This window comes from Haliaeetus albicilla, chromosome 10 (assembly GCF_947461875.1).
Source record: "Haliaeetus albicilla chromosome 10, bHalAlb1.1, whole genome shotgun sequence".
In the NCBI taxonomy this organism is placed as follows: domain Eukaryota; kingdom Metazoa; phylum Chordata; class Aves; order Accipitriformes; family Accipitridae; genus Haliaeetus; species Haliaeetus albicilla.
In genome coordinates, this window is record NC_091492.1 from 10,767,373 (window position 1) to 10,788,476 (window position 21,104).

The 21,104-nt window shown below is 40.7% G+C and overlaps 2 protein-coding genes and 1 long non-coding RNA gene across 4 annotated transcripts; 2 read left to right on the forward strand and 1 right to left on the reverse strand.

Moving 5' to 3' along the window:
- The first annotated feature begins 267 nt into the window (after window positions 1–267).
- Window positions 268–9,642, forward strand: LOC104316835 (fatty acyl-CoA hydrolase precursor, medium chain). Of its 2 annotated transcripts, XM_009917418.2 has the most exons (14): window positions 268–397; window positions 1,155–1,359; window positions 2,198–2,342; window positions 2,790–2,923; window positions 3,266–3,419; window positions 4,282–4,383; window positions 5,308–5,412; window positions 5,544–5,594; window positions 6,104–6,244; window positions 6,329–6,415; window positions 7,435–7,582; window positions 7,788–7,919; window positions 8,227–8,299; window positions 8,731–9,642. In XM_009917418.2, the coding sequence occupies exons 1-14, from the start codon at window positions 325–327 to the stop codon at window positions 8,903–8,905; spliced, it is 1,725 nt and encodes a 574-aa protein (XP_009915720.1). In that variant the 5' UTR covers window positions 268–324; the 3' UTR covers window positions 8,906–9,642. The 2 variants fall into 2 exon arrangements, with proteins under 2 accessions (XP_009915720.1, XP_009915721.1); XM_009917419.2 differs by lacking the exon at window positions 5,544–5,594.
- Window positions 9,643–12,954: 3,312 nt separating this feature from the next.
- LOC138687248 (uncharacterized) lies at window positions 12,955–14,121 on the reverse strand. The gene is made up of 2 exons (XR_011326487.1): window positions 13,745–14,121; window positions 12,955–13,655 (listed from the first exon to the last, which is right to left on the reverse strand). It is a non-coding gene; the product is annotated as an uncharacterized lncRNA (long non-coding RNA).
- Window positions 14,122–14,199: 78 nt separating this feature from the next.
- On the forward strand, window positions 14,200–20,031 carry PDCD2L (programmed cell death 2 like). Its single transcript, XM_069793448.1, has 7 exons — window positions 14,200–14,387; window positions 14,504–14,667; window positions 14,802–14,871; window positions 15,950–16,353; window positions 17,441–17,554; window positions 19,204–19,352; window positions 19,880–20,031. The coding sequence occupies exons 1-7, from the start codon at window positions 14,274–14,276 to the stop codon at window positions 20,008–20,010; spliced, it is 1,146 nt and encodes a 381-aa protein (XP_069649549.1). The 5' UTR covers window positions 14,200–14,273; the 3' UTR covers window positions 20,011–20,031.
- The last annotated feature ends 1,073 nt before the right edge of the window (window positions 20,032–21,104 follow it).

The window sequence follows — 21,104 nt, forward strand, 5'->3', positions numbered from 1 at the left end:
GAAGGCTGTTTTCAAAGCACTTTAAAGCACATCATAGTTGATGCCTGAGGTTTTGTGCATAAGATATAAGGAGCACTAAGGAGCCAGTAAGAAACTTGTGGGTCCACTCTGCAAGGCGGGAGGTCTCCGTGTCCCCATGTACAGCTGAGCCCCTTGGGAGGGGTGGCTTACAGGCAGGGCAGCTGCTCTGGCTGCCCCCAGCGAAGCTGGCTCACAGCTTGAGTATTGCTTTTCCTAATCAGCGTTTCCCTTGTGTAACAGTTATACTTAACAGAGTATATAAGGCAACACACTGAGGACGTAAATATGTGACTAGCTTGCAAAATGGCAACGGGAAAGGACACATCACTGCTGTTCTTGATTCTCACCGTCGGGGTCACAGCGCTTATAGCTACTGGTAAGCTTCAGAACGGTTTTTCCCCATTGCCTTCTGCAAGGAAATAGAGCACGTATGCAGCTTGCCCACCTAGGGGAACCCCAGCTTTACCGGAGGAGCTGGGCACCCAGCCTTGCTGCATAGAAATTAAGTCTGAATAGCAATAGTTCTTAATTTCTTTTTCTGACCTGTTTCCAGTCATTTGTCTTATTTGCCTTTTTCGCAAATAGTGAATCAAATTCCTGTCCCAAAATCTTGTCTGCTGAGGCAGAGCAGACCACTGTACCACATTCGTAATCTGGTATTGAGAACTTTCACACCGATCTTAACATGAATTTTACCTAAATGTTAACAGTATTTGTATATGCCAGACTATTTTCAGGTATGTTAGAAGCTTTTTCTTTTGGCTGTGTCCATACTGTCAAGGGTCTGGAAAATACTTCGTCCGTTCACGGTTCTTTTCTTAAAAAGGTAATGCCTTTTCTTAATGAGAGCAATCTATTGGACTTTAACTAACAACCTGGGTCAAAAAGGATTAAGAACTATGTGCGTATGGTAAGACGATACATATGATATACCTGAGGGAGATTATACATACAAACCAATCAAAATGAAGGCTGAAATAATGTCTGCTATACTGATTATAGTTTGTTGAAGCCTTATGTATGAAATTGTTTAAGCAAACACAAGGTGTATATTTAAGTAGCTAAAGCTCTTAGAAATCTGGCAATTACTTACGAGTAGACCAATTATGTGATTTTGTGCTCACATCCTCCAGGACAAAAAGCAGAGCAACCAGAAGTGCTGACCAAATACGGGAGAGTCCAAGGGTACCAATTCAAAGTAGATGCAGCTGAGAGGAGTGTAAATGTGTTTTTGGGACTTCCTTTTGCTAAGCCTCCAGTTGGACCACTGAGGTTTTCTGAACCCCAGCCACCTGAGCCATGGAAAGGTGTCAGAGATGCCACTTCCTACCCACCAATGTAAGACAGTGACAAAACCACTGATCTTTTTAATAATTTTATATTATATGCAATTTTGGGACACTGATGTACAGGGCAATCAAAAGCCACAAAGATGAATTCCTTGGTGCCATCTCATTACCACCTGCAACTGTTGCAATGAATGCATTCCTGAAGACACCTTTATAAGCTGCTCTTTTTATTAAAAGCTGCTATCTAATGGGCATCAGTGATGAACTAATATGGACCAGCACTTTGCCAATAATGTTCTGGTTTGGGAGCATTTGGCCATTACTTAGCAATGTTTAGAAACTGTGAGCTTTGGAGCAGAGAGAGAAAGAAGCTGAGGAAATGTTGGAATATATTAGAAGAAAAAATTACTGACTGAGTCACATGCTTAACAGGACACATAAGAAATGCAGACCAATTCTAGTCTATATTGTAAATGTCTTATTCCATTTGTACTACTGCCCTTGTTTAGTGCCTCAAGCCTAATACCTACCATTACAATATAAAAAGCTACGGAAGATGTAAAATAATTCATTTGCATTTTCATTGAAGTAATTTATAGCCATATGTATTTGCAGGTATATTTCTGTAATGTTTTGAAACACACAAAATTATATCTGCATGTCACTGTGTACTGCTGTAGGCTGTGGCTCCTTTTTACAGATCTCCCTAATGCTGGGTCAAAGGAAGAAAATATACTACAAGTGATGTTTTCTGTTGCCAACAATCTAGAAATGTACTAGAGATTGGTTTCTGGTTTGCACTTTGTTGTGGAAGTACAAAAAAGCTACACTTCATAGCTTTGAGGTTTTAATTATTTCTGTTGCTTGTTATTTTTTCATTTATTCAGGTGTCTACAGGATAAAGTACAAGGACAGGTTTTTTCGGACTTTATTACTAATAGAAAAGAAAAAGTTCTTCTCCAAGTGTCTGAAAATTGCTTATACCTAAATGTGTATACACCCGTTTCTACAGAAAAACAGGAGAAGCTGCCTGTAAGCAAAACCATTATAAAACCTCTAGCAAAATTATTTTACAACAAACCTACAACCTGTGCTATATGCAGAGTTATAGGTGCAGTTTTGTAATGATGATCAAGTTGCATGCTTTGCCCCAGTAAATATTTGCTGAGGTTTAAGACAGACACAAAATCCTATTTTACAAATAAAATTTTATTGACATTTTAGCTAGGTAATGTTTGATTTCCTCTAAATAATCTGTGAAAAGTCACAGGGCACTGGTATAGTGTAAGTATTTAATAAAATCGGTGCCATTTTTTAAGACTGCAGGCCTCATATTCAAAAGACTTCTACCATTTGTGAAATGTAATCTGAAAGAGTCAGGAGTGAAACAGCACAAAATATTATATATTGGTTTATATTTAGTTTTTGTCACTGGGAGCTCTTATCTGTGCTGGGTTGTTTCTGGTTTTGTCTTTCCAGGTCTTTGTATGGATCCATGGAGGTGGGTTAGTTTATGGAGCAGCTTCATCATATGATGGTTCAGCATTAGCGGCCTTTGACAATGTGGTGGTTGTAACAATTCAGTACAGATTAGGTATTGGTGGATATTTTAGGTAAGATATTTTGTCTCAGTTTTTGCTAAGTGATTTCCAAAATTATGTGTGCAAAGCCTTTGTGAAGAGATGTGCACAATACTTGCTTATGCAAAAAACCTGTACATTTCTTAATTACATATGCAACAGTTGGGAACAATTTACAAGTCCCAAGTCAGCTTCCAAGTCTGTTCTTGTTCGATTGCTACTCTAATCTCAACATTTTCTGAGCCATTTATTTTTCAGTTGTGTAGAGAAGCTCTGTATAGAGCATGGCAGCTGATTTCTAACACCACAGATTGTATTTTTCTCTGCCTTTTTTCTCACATTGAGCATTTAAACAAATCTATTCTTTCTCTGCAGCACTGGTGATAAGCATGCCCGAGGTAACTGGGGGTATTTAGATCAAGTAGCAGCCCTTCAGTGGATTCAGGAAAATATCATACATTTTGGAGGAGATCCAGGATCCGTCACTATCGCTGGAGAATCTGCAGGAGGACTCAGTGTTTCTGCTCTTGTAAGTTCACAGTAATACTGAATTTTAATTACTTAGGGAAAAAAAACACCGTCCACATTCATTTTTAGTACCTGCATGAAAAGTCAGTGAGAGAAAAGGGATGGTTTTATAATAAATGACATTTTACCTTGGTCTATAATACAACAATACAGCTTCTGACTGATAAAAGTGTTCTTTTCATACCCAAATCTTGTAGTTTGGACCCAAATATTATTCCTTATCTACTAAATTAAATTCCAGGTGGTATTTTGCAGTGCCAAAACCCCAAAAATTTATCCTTGTGAGAAAAGTCCTCAAAGAGGGTGTATTACCCTTTTCCTGTTTGCTTTGACAGTCACTTGTGCAAAGTAACCAAGTCAAATAGTCACAATAGCTGAACTAGACATGCATTTTGTGACCCAGTGATTATGTAAGATTTTTACATCAACATTGAGCACATTGGCTAAGAGGTTCTTCTCCAGTCTCTCACAATTTGGTACAGATCACACAGTGAAACCAAGGATCAGTGATACATGTGATAAAAATTCGTTTCCAAAGCTCCTGCCCTCTGGCCAATAGTTCTTTATTCCCCTTCGGCAGCACAGCCAGATTATTTTGGACACAGTTATATTCGATCCATATCTGGCTTGCAGTGTCGTTCCATGAAGTCTTGGAAGCAAGGTGCTATGGGAGGGGGAAAGGCAGGCATGGACTCCTTATCCCTCAAAATGTTGCCAAAGGCCTTTGCATAGCTGAACTACGATCAGAGGCTACAGAATAAAGTCTTATGACATTTGTTTTCAAAATGTTTTAAATGGCAATTCTTGATAGGAAATTCCAAGTCAGTGGTTAGAACATAATGCTTGTCCTTCCCTTTTTACAGGTCTTGTCTCCCCTGGCGAAGGGCTTGTTCCACAAGGCCATTTCAGAGAGTGGTACTGCAGTCAGGGTTTTGTTCACTGACCGGCCTGAGGAGGAAGCACAAGTGGGTATTTTGTGGTATTTTAAATTATTTTTCCAGATAGTTTTGCATATCTTAAACTGTTTATTCCAAAATGTAAAACCAGAATTTTTTTCTTGTGAAACTACAACCACAGTCATTAAAGACAGGATTTCTGTGTGCAAATAATACATGTTTAACGATGCTTTGCTTTTCAAATACCCAAATATCCACATATGCATGAGTGAAAGCAAAAGACTAAGGAAGCGAAGAGAGAAGGCCGGGAAGAACTGTGAAAGGTAAAGGAATACTATAACGTGTACCGTCCTCAAGAAAAGTTGAGCTATAATTTTTGGCTGGAAAATGGCACCAGATTCTGAATATTCTTCCTCTCCCATTTGATGCCTGTTGTGTGTACATAAACAAGACTTTATTCAATTTGTTTATATTTGAAAAGAAGAGCTTACTTCAACCAAATTATTTTTTTGTTCAACTACAAGAAACAACTTCCAGGAACCTAACTTAATAATCTGGGATATAAAAGAGGCAACATTATAATGAGCTCTGTCTCTCTAATGACAGCTGTTACTCGACCCAAAAAGACATCAAGAATGGTATGTGCTCTTTGTTACCATCTACATGGTTGTATTCTGACTGTGCATCGCTCTTAACTCCTTTATGTCATCCTGTCTTCTCAGCCCAACGTGTTATTTACCAGAATTACTATCTTGGTCTATTTCTGTATCAAAATATTTTGGAGGCATATGTTTTGTCCTTCTGCTCAGCCCACAGTGCAAAGGGTCATGAGGGCTTTCTATTCTCTACCTCTGCAGCTGGAACATGGCTGGCTTCAATAATCCTTGTACAGAAGTTTAGACTCCTCCCTGCTGGACTCTCAGGCTCGGTTGCGCTTAGAGCCTTCTATGGGAAGTATATGAAAAAGTGTTTGTTTGTTTTTATTGATTGCAGAGAATTGCTACTGCCTCTGGCTGTGAGAAAACCAGTTCAGCTGCAATAGTCGAATGCTTAAGAGAAAAAACAGAAGAAGAGATAGTACAGATAACACAAAAAATGGTAGGTGAAATGGTACTTCTTGCATTTAAATGACATTTCAAATTTTATCATAACGGAGTATGCTATTTGTGTGTTGTAATATTAGGAGAACTTGAAGTGAATGTAACATCTGACTTTCTTGACCTTTTCAGGATTTGATGACACTGCAGCTATGCTATACTTCACCTGAAAAATGCAAACAGGTTACTTCCCTTTCATTCTGCATGAACTTTGAGCTACTTGTGTTTTGCTGTCATGCTCTACCAGGGGAAGGAAAAGAGTGTAGGAAATGTCACAGTTTCTCCTGGAGAACCTGAAAATTAATTAATGTAATATATTACATCCTACTTAAAATTTCTTATCACAATGCTGGATTCCATGTTTCTTTGCAGTTTCAACGCAGAAGTTGGTTTTTCCCTCACTGCTCCACATGTCCCATAACAGGATTGAACTAACTAAGAAGATATGTAAATTGGACATCATCACCTATGTTTCACAACATTAAAAATACAGTGCTAATCTTCACAGAATCTTCTGCTTAGTGCAGAAAATCTGTCAAGAGAAAATTTAGAGATGGCTGGAATACTATTACTTCTTATATCTTCACTTGGCACTTAATTTGTTTTGCTTTGGAACTACAATAAAAATCTGAACATTTTTTCTAGAAGCAAAATTCATGTATTAATGAAGATTTCTTTTTTTTTCCCTCCAGCCTTCCCTGTTTATCAGTGCATCTGCAGATGGTGTATTTTTTCCAAAGAGTCCCAGGCAATTACTATCTGAAAAAGTGATCAATGCAGTCCCATATATAATAGGAGTAAATAACTGTGAATTTGGATGGGTACTTCCTACGGTAAGAGACTTACAATGTTGTTATTTATATATCATTTTGTTAATATAAGATTATCTAATAAATATGATTCTCTGTATCATGCAGACAATGAAATTTCCTCCTTACACAGATGGTCTGGATGAAGATGTTGCACATCAAGTTTTACAGAGCTCCCTAGCAGTATCACTTAAGGTAAGAGGCCATTTTCAGAACAGCCCAGTGCTGCTTCTTCACTGGTCTGGTTCTGTGTTTGTACTCCTGGAGAGGTATATTTTAGAGGCAAACTGTTCAGTTTGACAGCTTCCTACCATGGGGCAGTAATGGGCAGCAGATGGGGTGTATTCCTGTTGCCACTAGTGTTTGAAAATGCACTCTAAATTTCTATCCTAAATGCCCCTCTTTTTAAAAAGGAGTTCTGTGGAAATCCAGGACCGATTCAGGTACCTAAATATAGGTGTCTTGTGACATTTTAGATACCCTAGGTTATCCAAGACAGGCATAGTACTGGCATGTATGACATAAGACCTAGATAGAACACACCCTTCTGAAGCAGTAACTGGAGACTAGAAAGGATAAACCTGAGATGTTTAAAACGGCACTGAGAGACCTATGTTCAGGTTTCTTGAGGTTTTGCTTCCCTGTAATTTACAAACCTCTTAGCTTTCATGTTCCTTTGTGCTCTCCTGAAACTACTAAATATAGAAAAATGCAGATTAATAGGTAAGAATTAAGAACTTTATAAATATGGCCAGTACTTGCAATGGATCATTCAGTGTCACAGACATCCATCATGAACTTGGAAAGGCAGAGCCCAGGCTTGTTCTGAAAGGGAGTAAATTATGGTCATCTACAACAATAAATGAATTTTATGAAATCCAACAGGATTTCTTTTCTCTTATGAGGGTTATTTCCACAGAAGGGAGAACAGACTACCATAGCTATTTATCAGCATCACTGACTGATGTTTATCTAAAGATGCTTGATCTTTAGATCCTGAAAACCTCCTTTCCCTGAGAACATCTATATCCAGTAGCTCCGTAACTCCCAATTCTGAGCTCTGAGCCACACTCTAACACAGTTGAGGATTTTCTCTGAAAGAAGGTAATGTTTGGGGTTTAGCCAGGGACATGCAGATGGCACACTCAATTAGTGCTGATATGCTTTATAATATTAATCATCATTATAAGAAGTATTTTTATTGTTCACTTCAGGGTGTTACTTCTGAAGTTGTCGATCAGATATACAATGAATACATAGGGAATGCAGAAAACCGTGCTCAGGTGCGAGATGGCCTTCTCAATGCAATAGGAGACCCTTTGTTTGTTCTTTCAGCCATTGAAGTGGCAAGATACCATAGAGGTAAGTCTCTAATTCAGCATCTATTAGAAGAAATGTAGAATTCCATCCTGGGGTGTGTTTGTGGACAGTATGCATCGTACTTCATTATCCAAAGAACTGATAGCGTTTTCATTTTATCAAAATAGTTTGTAATGAAAGTTTATGATCTTTGGTGGCAGGTATTTTCAGCCCTCAAACTAACACTCTTCTGTATATTTTCCACTAGATGCTGGCAACCCAGTCTACTTTTATGAATTTCAGCATCGGCCAAGTTCAGCGGCAGGTGTTGTGCCAGAGTTTGTAAAAGCAGATCATGGAGATGAGATTGCCTTTGTCTTTGGAAAGCCATTCTTAGCCGGTGATGTATCCATGCTTACTAAAGTATTCCTTTTAAAACATTATTATTCATTTTACTTACTGGAGGGCTTTAGAATAGACTTTCTCCCTTACAAATACTGGAATCAACATAAACATTTTCTGCCTTTATTAGTAGTTACTTTTCATGAAATCACTCGTCTGCAGTTCTCTCCGAGAGCTCTGCTCTGGTAAAAGTGCCATAGCTCAGAGTAGCAAGTAGAACTGATTACAGTCTATTGGAATTGATATAGCTACTACTTTTTTGATTATTAGTTTTTAAAGTTGCCATTTCATCTCTCACTTTGTAGGGTATGCTACAGAAGAAGAAAATAAACTTAGCAGAACTATTATGAGATACTGGACTAACTTTGCTAGAAATGGGTGAGAATCATAATGCTAATCACAGCTCAAGTTTTGTCTGTGCTGCCTGAAACATACTTACTTGCCTGAAGCAATACTTATATGGTGGTTCCTACAAATTTGGCAGAATTTAAGCTAAATATTAAAGCAAATTATTTCTATTCTTAATGATTGCAAGAAAAACCTTTTAAATGAACCTGCAGACCAAAAAAAGAAAAAAAAAATCCAAGAGCTCTTACTCCATCTGCAATGGAGTTTTAGATCCAAAAGTAACGGCAATTATCAAACTTTTGCTATTCCACTGATGAGCATTTTGATTAAAAAAATCCAACTATTCAGGTACTAGAATCAATCTGAGCTCGTGTTAGTTTTCTGAAATGCTCTCAACCTGAGCAGTCAGAGCACAATTGCTAAGCAAATGGAAAGCTAATTTTTCGTTATATTATTTCCAGAAATCCCAACGGAGAAGGCTTGGTCCATTGGCCTCAGTATGATCTGGATGAAGGATACCTGGAAATAGACCTAATGCAAAAAGCATCAAAGAAATTGAAAGAACGCAAAATGGAGTTTTGGACACAGCTCACAAAACAAATGATGAATGAAAGGAGAGAACACACAGATTTATAAGAGTTGTGGAGGGTACAGTTTGCTTTTAAAATCTGAAGTCAAAGAAAATTAGTTTGTCAGGATGCAGAATTCAATAATAATCACCTTCTAACTCACTATTGTGTAACCTGCTGTCATGATCACAGTGAAAGGAGAGAATCAAGGGAAATTTGGAATGTTTGTGGGACTAAAAATCACTATTTAATGAAGCAAGCAGAAAAAACCCACAATCTTTCAGGCTTGAAAAGACCATGGTGTCTACTCAGTGGATAGCAAAGCTGAATAATGATCCTGTGAGAAGGGGGAGTGAGGGGGAAACTGTCAAATATATTGAAATCTGTAAGAAATTAGCTATACAGAATATATCATAAGTGTCAGACTATGTTGTATGCTTATTCCCCTCTTCTTTCAGAAGAGAATGGTCAGTTGTCATTCTTACAGCCTCTTTCCACTTTCTTTAATTGGAAATAGCTTGTAGGGAGCAGAGCATCCATCAAAAAACATCTGTGAGATAGGCTTGACACCTCACAAATGAGAATGGAAAATCTCTACTTGTTGTTTTGTAAACTGTTATAAATAAATGTTGCTTTTGAATTTTTACAACTTCCTTTTCTTTCTCCTAACTGGTACAGGCTAACTCCAAGAGGTTAAATCACACCCAAGAAGCCAGAAATGTGCCCAGTTTCTTTCTTCAACCTAAAGGGTTTCAGATATGAATTTTCCAGCTTTCTTTGCAGAAGCTGAGTCTCAAGGCTCTAGGGTTTCACAGGCTATTCTGTGGTATGATTATCTATTCTTCAACCCTTCCTGGCAAAGAATTCACAATTCACTGTCTGGAGGGAGGAAGCCTTGCTGGCAGGACAGACACCCACTGAGACAGAGGGGAGAGCAAAGTATGATGGTGTTCGCTGCATGTTGTTAGCTCAATGTTGTCCATGGGCTCACAAAGGGAAGACCTGCTGATGAGCAAAGCATGCACCCCCAGCCTTCCTCCTTTCAAGGGCACCAGCAGCTGTGACCACATTTTTGGCAATATCTGGAATGCGTCAGGACACACAAGTAGTGGAGTGGCTTTTTTGCAAAGTTACATGACAAGCAAGATACACTTGCTAGGCACAAAGGAACACACAATGTAAGCATCCAAGAATCTATAAGAACTGTACTCATAACAATAAACGAACAGCAATAAATTAGCTGTAACTACTCCCTTAACTGGTGTCAAGCTCACCCTCCCATCTCCCACAGCATCCCACAGTCTATGGCTGCTCTTCCCAGGAGGGGCTGTCACAGTGACACATTGGCAGCCCAAGTTCCTGCCTGCAGGTGTTGATTTCTTGAGGATGTCTTCTTCTTCCTCCTCACCTCTGGGTTCACTTGGGCTTGCCTTTACAAATTGGTGGACCTTGAGCTGTGTGATCTATACTGAGCTTCTGCCTGGCTATTCCCTTTTGTGCATTTTTTCCATAACTTGCAAAAACCACTAGTTGTTACCATTAATTGCAAAAAGCCATCAAGTAACAACTAATTGTAGCAACAGTGTTCAGCCATACTGCTAGTTCTCTCACACATTTCATAATGCAGCATATGGGGCACACTGGGCATTTTATTCCTTCCCATTTTGATCTGAAGTAGCCTTTAAGTCCGTTATTGGTTTGTTTGTTGAATCAGTGTTTCTGTCCTAGTAGGTTCACAAAAATCATTAACTTAAACAAGATACAAAAAATCCCATGTGTTTGTGAATGCAAAATCATAGCTATAACTTCTGTGGAAAAGTGAGGCCCCTTATTTCATTAGGCACATATGATAACAAAGTACTTTCCAACTGTGTGAGGAGCATTCTGTCCATCTGTCTACTTAAAAACCCCAAATATAAAGAATGGTATGCTTTCAAACAGTTGAGAAAGGAATAATACTGAGGCCACAATGTATAAGTTACCTTTAAGCAGCAGATTCCTACATTATGCTCCAAACTGCATTTTATTTTATATTTTTAATATTAATGGTCACTTGGTATAGATACCCAGTTCAGCTCAAGGTAACAGTACATATACATTAAATACAAATGTATGCACTGTGCACCTATATCTGAAGAAAATCTTAGCAGTATATTTAGTTGATAATATTCAGCAAGAACTGCTGCTGTTGTTATTTTTCACATTCTGTCAATAGAACACTTAATCTTTCTTAAAAATGTATTAATTATACATAATTTCTATAATTGCCTAAGTCGGTGACCAAGTATGTTTGTCAGGTGCCATTCCTGCTTCTCAGGTCATCTCTCCTCTGCCAAGGGTTCTGTTCCATAGGGCTATCTCAGAGAGTGGAGTTGTAGCCAGAACTCTGATAACTGACCATCCTGAAAGACAAGCTAAAGTAAGTAATTTTAAAATGTATACTGTTCCACATTTTAGTACTTTCACAGTATTCAATATTATTACTAGCTTTTTAATATTGTAGCTTTCCACACATTGATGCTTTCTGTGAAAAAAATCCATTTGCACACCCATTTATGATACTGCTTTGCTCAAACTTGCAAATACTTAGTATTGTGCATGCTGCTGCAACTTATTTATGTCACAGCTTTTACACGAAACATGCCTCCAGTCTTCAGCTGTGATGGAAGGAATTGGGAGTTCTGCAAAATCACTTAGCATTCCCAGCACAGTGTAGCTGATGACTGTTCACTGTTGACTCAGTTGCTGAAGAAAGTACTGTCCACGGAGGAGTAAGTAGCGTAGTTAATATAAGAAAACTGTCGGTCTTTTGTTACACTGATTGCAGAGAATTGCAACCACGCTGGCTGTGAAAAACCTGATTCAGCTGCAGTGGTTCAGTGCTTAAGAGAAAAAACGGCAAAAGAGATGATAAATGTAACTCTAAAAACAGTAGCTAGTGCTGTACTTTGTTTTATAAGATGGAATAAATCCTTCCCTAAGACTAAGATAACTTGAGGCAAAACCATTGTATGACACTTGCTTGGCTGTTGCAGGACTTCACAACAGTGCACTTGAACAATAATACTGCACCTGAAGAATCAGAACAGGAACATTCCCTACCCCCCTGCATTTCAGGGTAGAAGTGCATCCATCACAGGAATGTAAACAACAAATTCTTTTTTTTTCCCCTGAGAATGCTTCTGAACAAGGCAGGCTCACAAATACCAAACAGAAAAGTTAATATTGCAAAAATGGAACTGGCCAGCTTTGCACAGTCCATCGTGTCACCTTTGTCATCAGCAACGCACTTCCCAGCAGCTGGCTGATTTTTTAATACAGTGTGCAAGACGGAAGGACTGCATATTGGAGGAAGTAATACAGCATTTATCAAACCTTTCTAGGAAGTAGTACAGTCATTGAAAAAGCTCTCCTTTTTGCAAAACTGACCTTTTGTTAGTAGCTATTTTATCTGTTGCCATAACCAATCTTTCCGTATCACTGTGCTGGCTTGTCAGTTCTTTTGCAATCTTACCACGTAAGCTTATTTTGACCCTGTTACTCATCCAACCCTAAGAAGCTGGAGTTACAAACTGGTTAACAAGTCATCCTCTGTCTTGAGCATTCAGCATTAAATTCTTGTGCAGTACTAAAATTATGTAACAGAACCTCAGAACAAGGCCTAAAACTCAGTTACCTTTGACACTATGTATTATATTATAACTAAAAATAGGTCACTTGGGTGATTTCTTTCAGTCAATACTAAGAAAGCTGAATTATCTTTCTGAGCAAAACCAGTATGTAAGTAACAAAGTGGTGCTTTTTTCTCTAGCATCCTCTCTTTATTGATGCAGTTGTGGACAGTGTATTTTTCCCTAAAAACCCATCACTGCTACTAGCTGAAAAAAGGATCAATGCAGTCCTGTACATAATAGGAGTAACAAACCATGAATTTGGATTTCTGCTTCCAACTGTAAAATGCATATAACGCCTTTTATTTATACGTTGATTTATTAACTATTCAGGAGCACAGGAGCTCACAGAAAACATTTTTACTCTGCAGGTGCTGAAATACCCTCCTTTTGCAAAAGGATTGGACAAAAAATGTAGCAGTCAAGCATTAAAGAGCACAGAGTCTTTCACAGTAAGAGGCAATTTTAATGTGCCAATTGACTTCTATCTGAGGGTTGGTACCTCAGATCTGCACTAGTCCCTGCTTTTTTTCCCCCTTCATTTTCTTGGATACAGACACTGCAGCAGAATTCCCCCATGTCCTGTGCTGTCCTTGAACTAAGTGCCAGGTGTAGGGAGGGCACTAGGTTGTGGCTCAGGCTTTGCAGAGGCTCCATCCATTCAGGGTCCCTGAGGCTGGTTCCCAAGCTCCAGGAGACGCTCCACGGATCTGAGGAGAACAACCTGTCCCTGAAGGGAACAGACTGAGCTGGAGATAACTCTGTGAAAATAAGATTATTGAAATTCTGTTTTCTTTATGCAAGTGATTTCCAAACAAGGAAAACAGCAGGCATCGCTGACGGGTAGTACCTGAGCAGATGTCAGTGTAATTCCCCTTTGAGCTCCTGCAAACCTCTTGCTTCCAAGTGGAGCTGTAACAAGTAACACGGAAGCACCAGCTCCAAGTTTTGATTACTTGTCTGTTAGACAATCCAGTGTACTTTTGTGAATGTCAGCATCAACCAAGTTCAACTAAAAGTTCAAAACCAAACTTCGTAAAAGCAGGTCATGCAGATGACGTTGGCTCTGCACTTGGAAAGCCCTTCTTGGCAGGTATCTGACTGGGGTCTGCTGGAGAATGTTTACTCGTCATCTGCGTTTGAGCACTGTTAAGATAAAAACATTTTTAGTCAAGTAAGGAATTTCAGTATTCTTGTAGAGCGCTGGCCTCGTGCTCTTCCGAGACGATCTTTACCTGGAGTCAGTTCTGGGACGCGACGTCCCTGTCACCCTGGAGCGACTTCCCACAGCCGTGTCCGCACGGAGAGGCACCGAGAGCGACCCAGGACCCCAGGACCCAACCTCCCGCGGGCCACGCTGCAGACGACGGATTTAAACGCTGCGCAACAGCCTCGAGGGGCCCGAGCGCCTTTGGTCGGAAGGGGTAAGTTTTCACACGCCTGCCTAAATACCGCGCCAAGCCCTGATTATCGCCGTTCTTAATGACCGCAAACGAGACCGCCGCGCCCGCTCAAGCAGGCGGCTGCCCAGTACCCTGCGGCGGGGAACGGGCGACCCGGTCCCATCCCGGCGGCCCGGCCCCCTTCCCGCCTCACGGGCGGCCCCCCCTCCCCGCCGCCTCAGGGGCGCCGCGCCGCGGGGCGGGCTGCGTCCCGCCGGACCCCGCGAGCATGCGCACTGGCGCGCCGCCACCAGCGGGCCGTGCCGGGGCGCGGTGTGTCCGCCGGCGGCTGCCGTAGCGGGGCGGGCAGGGCGGCGCTGCGATGGCGGCCGGGCCGCCCGTGCTGCTGGGGCTCCGCGACGCCGCCATGGTGGGGCCGTGCCGAGGAGGCGGGCGGGCCCCCGGCTGGGCCACCAGCAAGCTGGGCGGCTCCGCGGTAGGGCCGGGCCGGGGGGGGGAGGAGGAGGATGGCGGCGGAGGGGCCGCGCCCTGAGGGGGCCGGCGGACGCCCGCGGAGCGTCTCCAGCCGTGCCCGCGCTGTTCGTCTTTCAGGACTGGGTGCCCGGCGTGCGGCCGGGCTCTCCCTGCTGCGGGGTGTGCGGGAGGGCGCTGGCGCACCTGGTGCAGGTGTACTGCCCGCTGGAGGGGTCCCCCTTCCACCGCGTCGCCAACGTCTTCGCCTGTGCCGAGAAGGGGTGCTGGGGAGCGCCCCGCAGGTGAGGACGCGGCTTCGCCTTTTGCTGCTGAACGGGCACAGCTCGACGGCGGCTGACAACTGCCCCTTCGGCTCAAACGTTGTGTTCTTACGTGTCTGGTGTTGTGGTTTTTTCCTTGACGCGGCACGTTCAAGCTGGAAGGTGCTGCGCTCCCAGTATCTGCAAGCAGAAGGAAAGGAGACGGGCGATGACAGCCTAAACCAGGTATCGCTAGCAAACTGCCTTCTTGGGTTCTGTCCTTTGTTTCCGCGTGCCGTGTGAAGCGCAGTATCGAGGAGGTTTTAAAATAAAAATGCAGCTGAGCTGGGCGAGTTTCGCACCTTGCATACACTTGTTTAAGTAACCATAACCTTTCTGAAGAAGCTGCGCTCTATGCTAGTTTCGAGTCACGGATGTGGTCACGTGGAGAAGTCGTGGTCGTGGAATTTTTGACACCGTGAGTACTATGCGTTATTTACTGGAAGATTAACTTCTTGTCTGTGATCTGTGTTAGGCTTGTTTTAAAGTGGAGATTGCAGTCCAACCCGTATGGTCAAAACTGATATTTAATTACTTGAGCTACCTAAATGTTATTTTTCAACTTTAAATGATTGGGCTATACTGTTTAGGTTTGGATCTTTAAGATGTTTTCTTTATTTTCTAATTTAAATAGATTTTTAAAAATGTAACCATCAGTTTTAATTAATCTGACTCCATTATCATTAATGTGCTTTGGGTATTTTTGCCGATGGAGGAAAACTGCATGTTGGCTTGAGAAGATTGAAAGAGAAGGATGGCTATCAAACTAGTGATGACAGGGAGAAAGTTTATTCAGCCGATGCATTTGCAGTCTGATATTTTGGTAAATGAGCTTGTACTCTGATAAAAAGATGGTATTTTCATTGTTGTTATTATTTTCCTCCATATTCTGCCCTTTGAGCTTACCTGTGGTGCAGTAACTCTGCTTCAGATAAACGTACCCAAACTAGCTGTCAGTGGTCATGCCAGCAGCCGAGGTATGGCAACAGTATGTACAAAGGCCATTCAAAAAGGCAGTGAATTCTTGTTCTGTTTCTCCAGTGTGAGATGCGTTTTGCCATAAGTATGGTGCTGTGAAAAGTAAATGTGGGTATGCTGGTAAGTACCACTGTGAGGAGAATAGGTGAAATAAAACTAAGCATTAGGCTAAGGTTTTAGTTTTCGTATCGGTTATGAAGCTGTATTTGAAGTGCATTAGAGTGGCTGATATTAACAATGTTCTTTTTCCTTTTTTTGTGGTGTTGGTTTTTTTTTTTTTCCTCAGAAACAAGGATCGAACTTTGCTGCAAAGGATTGGTGTGATGGAGCAGATGACTGGGGAGTCTGTGATGGAGCAGAATCTCCTGCATGTGCCTCCCTTCGGCTGCTTGGCTTAAATGAAGCTGTGAGCAGCTCCTTGTCCAGAGAGGTGGAGTGTGCATCCCAGTTCCAACAGCTTTGCTTGTCTGAAGCTACTGATGGGTCAGATTCCCTGAATACACATCCTCCAGTCAGTGGGGGAATAGTAATGGCAACATCTAGTTCAGCTCCTGTGTTCCAGCCCTTTTACATTAGTGTTGTGGATGAGGAAGACTACACTGGTTTCCTTGATACAGATCATGCAGATAAGCTATTGAAGGAGTATCAGCAGAGGGAGGGTGTCGATTTGGAACAGTTGATGTCAGAAAGGTGAGAACCGGTCTGGATTTCATGCTGAAACTGAAAGGATTATGCAGTTTCCTGTATGCTGATTGATGATATAAATCTGACTGGTTTTTGTTCGTAACTGGGTCCTTCAGGAATCATTGATGTGTAGTACTTTGGTGGAAGAACATAACAATGCACCCAGTTCTGTCAAATTTTGAGTTATTCAGAGATGCATCTATTTCTGAGTGACTGAGCAGTTGGAATGTCCTTGGGCTCCAGATAGAGCAGTGGACTGTCAGTCTCTGAAACCAAGCCAGTGTGGTTTAAACAACATTTTATGCTAAATGGTATGAGTTTATATCGTAACATTTGTCTCTTTTTTTGTTGTTTTTTTTTTCTCTTTACAAGGCTAAAGCTTTTCTTATATTCCAGTTGCATTTTTAAGAGTTTAATTACATAGGGATTTTGACTAGAGGCTGGGATGATGGTAAGACTCCATAAGGTTTTGTAGTAGGTTGTCTGAAAAACGATTTTTGAACGTAGTTACGGAAAATATTTTCAGTATTAATTTAAGTGAGCACTTATATCCAGACCATTTCTCTTTTGATTATATTAACATGTACAGTGACTTTTCCTGGATTGTGGGCGACATTGAATTTTTTGATAACTAAAGCTACTGTCAGTTGCAGAATCTGCATAGAACGCTTTTTAGCGTAGTGCTGTTCCTGTTGGGTTTTGTCGATCTTTATAGAATCGTAGAACTTTAATTACATTTAATTCAAAATTTTAAAAGACAACATCGTAATTTAAAAACAAGCAAAACTTCTGAGAATTTACTAAAGGAATGACTTTTTTTAAGGAATAAGCAGGTATCTGGTGGATTTGAATCTCTTGTGGTAGTTTGAAACACTGTTAGTAATTGTAAACCACCAGAAACCAAAGAACTAGGAGCAAAATGTTCACTTGCAACATCTAACAGGAATTGCCTCTTAATTTAACATGTATAGGGCTTTTTTGTATACTTAGTATAATTTAATGTGAACGTGTAGTAACCATTGCTTATTTAAAGCAAGCATATCGTACTGAAAACCTTATTGGAAATCTTGTTTCTTTTCTTGTTTTCTTACAGTTTTGCAGGAGAAGGTGGTAATGAAAAATATGAGAAGAGTGAAGTCAAAAGCAGGGACCACACATTCCATAAATTTATGAAAAGAATATCAGTGTGTCATGAACAGATTCTAAGGTATGTTGATCATCTGGTTGTAACAGGGAGATCCAGAGCAGAGACATGGATTGTTAGTACATCAAAATAAACCATTTTATTGGAAATAGATGTATATTTTTGTTTCTTAATTAAAAAAATTGCTAAGAGGGCTGTTACCATGCCTGTGTGGTTATACTTCAGTCCCTGGTTGTGCTTTTTTATATAAAGTGTAAGTTGATGAGAAGCAAAGCAGGATCAGAGACCCCAGATCTGGCTATGGGAGACTTTGTTCAACATAAGACCTGATGAGAACAGTCCCAGACTGTCTTTGAAGACTCGCTGAAATCCAGACATAGAGGTTTTAAAGAGGCAGTTTTGAGGTGGAGGTATAATACACAGTGGTGTGCTGTTGTGATAGATTTCCAAGGCTATCTGCTCCTCTGAAATTTTGTAACCTTACTTTAATTGCTTATATCTCACTCCTTGAGATGTCACTGAAGTAAGAAATCACTCGTTCTAAAGCCTGAGTTCTGCAGCTTATTGTGATTACCCCTCGGGACCCTGCAGTCTTCGGTTCTTGTAAATCTGTTGCTTTTCCTAGAACAAAAACAGAATGAACCTCAGAGCAGCTACTTTCCTGAAAGAGGAGTTAATTCTGAATGAAAGCATAACAAAGAGTTGAAATGATAAATTATTCACAGTATCAGATAGTACGCATGAATTTCAGGGTTCATACCAAGTGTTAGTTTTTAACTTTGTTCCAGAGAGTCCAATGCAGCCTGTCTGGTCAAGCTGTCTCAGTGTAGTGACAGGACCCTTGTTTATCAAGTTTCCAGAACCAGGTGGAAATAACTGGTACCTTTTTGATGAGGAGGTGAAGTTTGAGGGGCTGGTTACACAGATAAGAAATGTAAGAAACTTTCATTAATTATCTATCAAAGATTGTACAGAAAATATACTAGTGTAGAGTGCAAGTAACATTTTCAGACCTTTTTTTCACTGGATCTGTCGCACTGCAGTATTATGCTCTTCAGTTCTTCTACAACATCACCTCTGGTGATCCCTATGACTATCACCAGTTACAATCTTTATATAGGCCTCCCTTTCCCCTTCATGGGTATTGTGAGTATGCCTGTCAGACCCCCAGTTCTCCTGGGCTGCCAGATCTCTGTTGGGCTTTCAGCACAGCACAGAATCCCCTGCTTGGCATTCAGTGGAAACTGTCTTTGATCTTGTTTCCTGTTAGTTGTGGAGCTGCGGTAGCTTTTACAAATAAAGCACCAGTTCTGTGGCATAACTACAGTGATTTTGAGACCTATTCTATGTTGAGAATCTTTAACTGCCACTGGTTAGGATTCCATTTTTCAGGAAAGTGTAGTTCACTTAATTAAATGAGTCAGGTACAGCTTATTTTGGAGGTGTCAATTCAAAGCATTTGTCTCCTTTAGATCCAGCTCTTTCCTTAAGACTTCCCAAGCGTTGACCTTCCAAGTATTTCCCCATCACATCTTTATTCTTTGTTTAATGACTCACGTGAAACTTCGGTAATGATTCTGGCTCATAACAATGTTTTTTACTTCAAGCAAGTTCAGAGGTTTCAAAGAATCCTAAACACTGTTGCCAACATGTATGTTTTCCTATGAAATTTAGATACAAAAAATGAATACTTTTTTCCTGTCTTCTCTTAGATACTCTTGGGGTGGCCAGCCTTTATTCATAACGTGTCCTCCAGCCAACATTGACAAAGGTATTCCAGCCTGCAGTAACTGTGGAAGCAACAGAATATTTGAATTTCAGCTCATGCCAGCGCTGGTCAGCATGCTCCAGAGTGATTCAGGTGTTGACCTTTGACTTAGCTGAATGAATATTAGAAACAGTCACCTTCGTGGTAAAGTGTAGTGAACTGCAATTTGGGTGGTTTCTTGCTAACCACATGCACTGATGTGCCTAACTACAGTGATCGTCTTTATTTAGAATCCACTCTGTTTCCATTATAGTTTTCACTAAACAAAAGGTAAAACTCTGGTTTATGGAGACTCTATGATTGCAACTTCATTTGCTCATAATAACAGCAACATAGATAATTCCATGACCTTGGGAGTAATTTATCTTTATTGCCTCTTAATGAGGCTTCGGAAAATAATAAATACTGTCAGTAAGATTGCAGACACTTAAAAAGCAATTTGAAAATTGAGTCAGCTTGCTTTAGAATCTTTAAAATTAGAAAATGCTATGTATGTAGGAGATCAAATATGAAAAATATTCTCTGACTTGGCAAAGATTGAAGTATAACAATAAGCAATAGCCCCGATTATGTCATTTTTCATACCTTTACATTACATACCTTTATTGCTTTGTTTTTAGATCTGTCAGTGGAATTTGGAACTGTTATAGTTTACACATGTGAGAGAAGCTGTTGGCCAGCAAATCATCAAACCCCTCTTGAAGAATTTATTTTTGTACAAGAAGACCCAGATCAGAGATTATTTAAATAATAAATTGTATTTCTCCGCATAGATGGAAAGTCTGTTGGGTTTTTTTTACTACAGGTGAAAGCGTGTAATTATGCAACAGAATTTTCCTCAGATGTGGTGAAAAATGAAACTCATTAGATGACATTGTCCTTATTTCCAAGAATAACTGATTGAAGTATATATTATCATGCCTATAAAATGTGGCAGCAGAAAACTTGCATACTTTGGTTACGCACGGAAATTTAAGCGGAGATTGTTTCATGGTTCTAGTTACACTTAACATTTGGAGAGGACAGTAGAGGAGAAAGGTTGTCTTATTGCAGTGTGTTATACTGTTAGCATTCATCAGCCGAACAGGGTCCAGTTTTTAGAAACTATTAGCAGTGAAGAACTTAATGTAGGCTCGATTTTTTAAAAAACAGATCTGCTTTGTTTTAACCACAGATTGGAAATTCAGTCACTACAGTCTTCCTATGATTAAGCTTTTCTATATGTTTTTCCAATGAAGGCTAAGTTACATTTTCATGGCCAGATGAGCTCTGACAGTCACATTGCTTTGGATGGGGAAAAGCTGGGAGTTTTTGTTACTGCTTTTGTTCTCACAGGTACAGAATGGCGGGGTAGGTACGGCACCTGCCTTTGTTAGGGCAGTCTAGTGCTCGCGGGCTCATCGTGCTGCTTCAGTTAAAACAGTCTAATTCTTCTGTCGAGCTCCCTGTTGGTTTAGGCCAAATTGCAGTATTTCAATTGACTTAACGGAGGAGTAATTCAAGTAAGTGTCCTTAAAGGTTTTTGTACAGGTTTAATGCTGCAGCGTAAATTAACGCACTAAAAATGTGGGTTTAAAAAAAAGGGGGGGCGGGGGGGAGGGGGAGCTAAAATAGTGGAAAGTGTTTGCAAAACCGCTTTTTTAAGGAAGAACTGTACCTTGCCCTGTCAGCTTCTAGAGGTGAGCCTGTTCAGTGAGGCTAACTGACCTTACTCCTCGAATCCTGCCAGTGCTCCCCACGGGTGCTTGGCCTGCGCCGTTCCCCAGCTGTGGCAGGTAGCCCAGCGCACGCAGTTTGTGGGCCGAGCCGTGGCAGAGCCGACGGCTGCAGCAGACAGGCGAGGGC

What these genes read in the sequence shown, in the direction of transcription:
- LOC104316835 (XM_009917418.2), top strand. Translation starts at nt 325, where the DNA reads ATGGCAACGGGAAAGGACACATCACTGCTGTTCTTGATTCTCACCGTC. An exon ending in TACAGATAACACAAAAAATG is followed by an intron (nt 5,413 to 5,543) that starts GTAGGTGAAATG and finishes TGACCTTTTCAG; the next exon opens with GATTTGATGACACTGCAGCT. An exon ending in TTGGATGGGTACTTCCTACG is followed by an intron (nt 6,245 to 6,328) that starts GTAAGAGACTTA and finishes TGTATCATGCAG; the next exon opens with ACAATGAAATTTCCTCCTTA.
- PDCD2L (XM_069793448.1), top strand. Translation starts at nt 14,274, where the DNA reads ATGGCGGCCGGGCCGCCCGTGCTGCTGGGGCTCCGCGACGCCGCCATG. An exon ending in GCGATGACAGCCTAAACCAG is followed by an intron (nt 14,872 to 15,949) that starts GTATCGCTAGCA and finishes TTTTTTCCTCAG; the next exon opens with AAACAAGGATCGAACTTTGC. An exon ending in TGTCATGAACAGATTCTAAG is followed by an intron (nt 17,555 to 19,203) that starts GTATGTTGATCA and finishes GTCTTCTCTTAG; the next exon opens with ATACTCTTGGGGTGGCCAGC.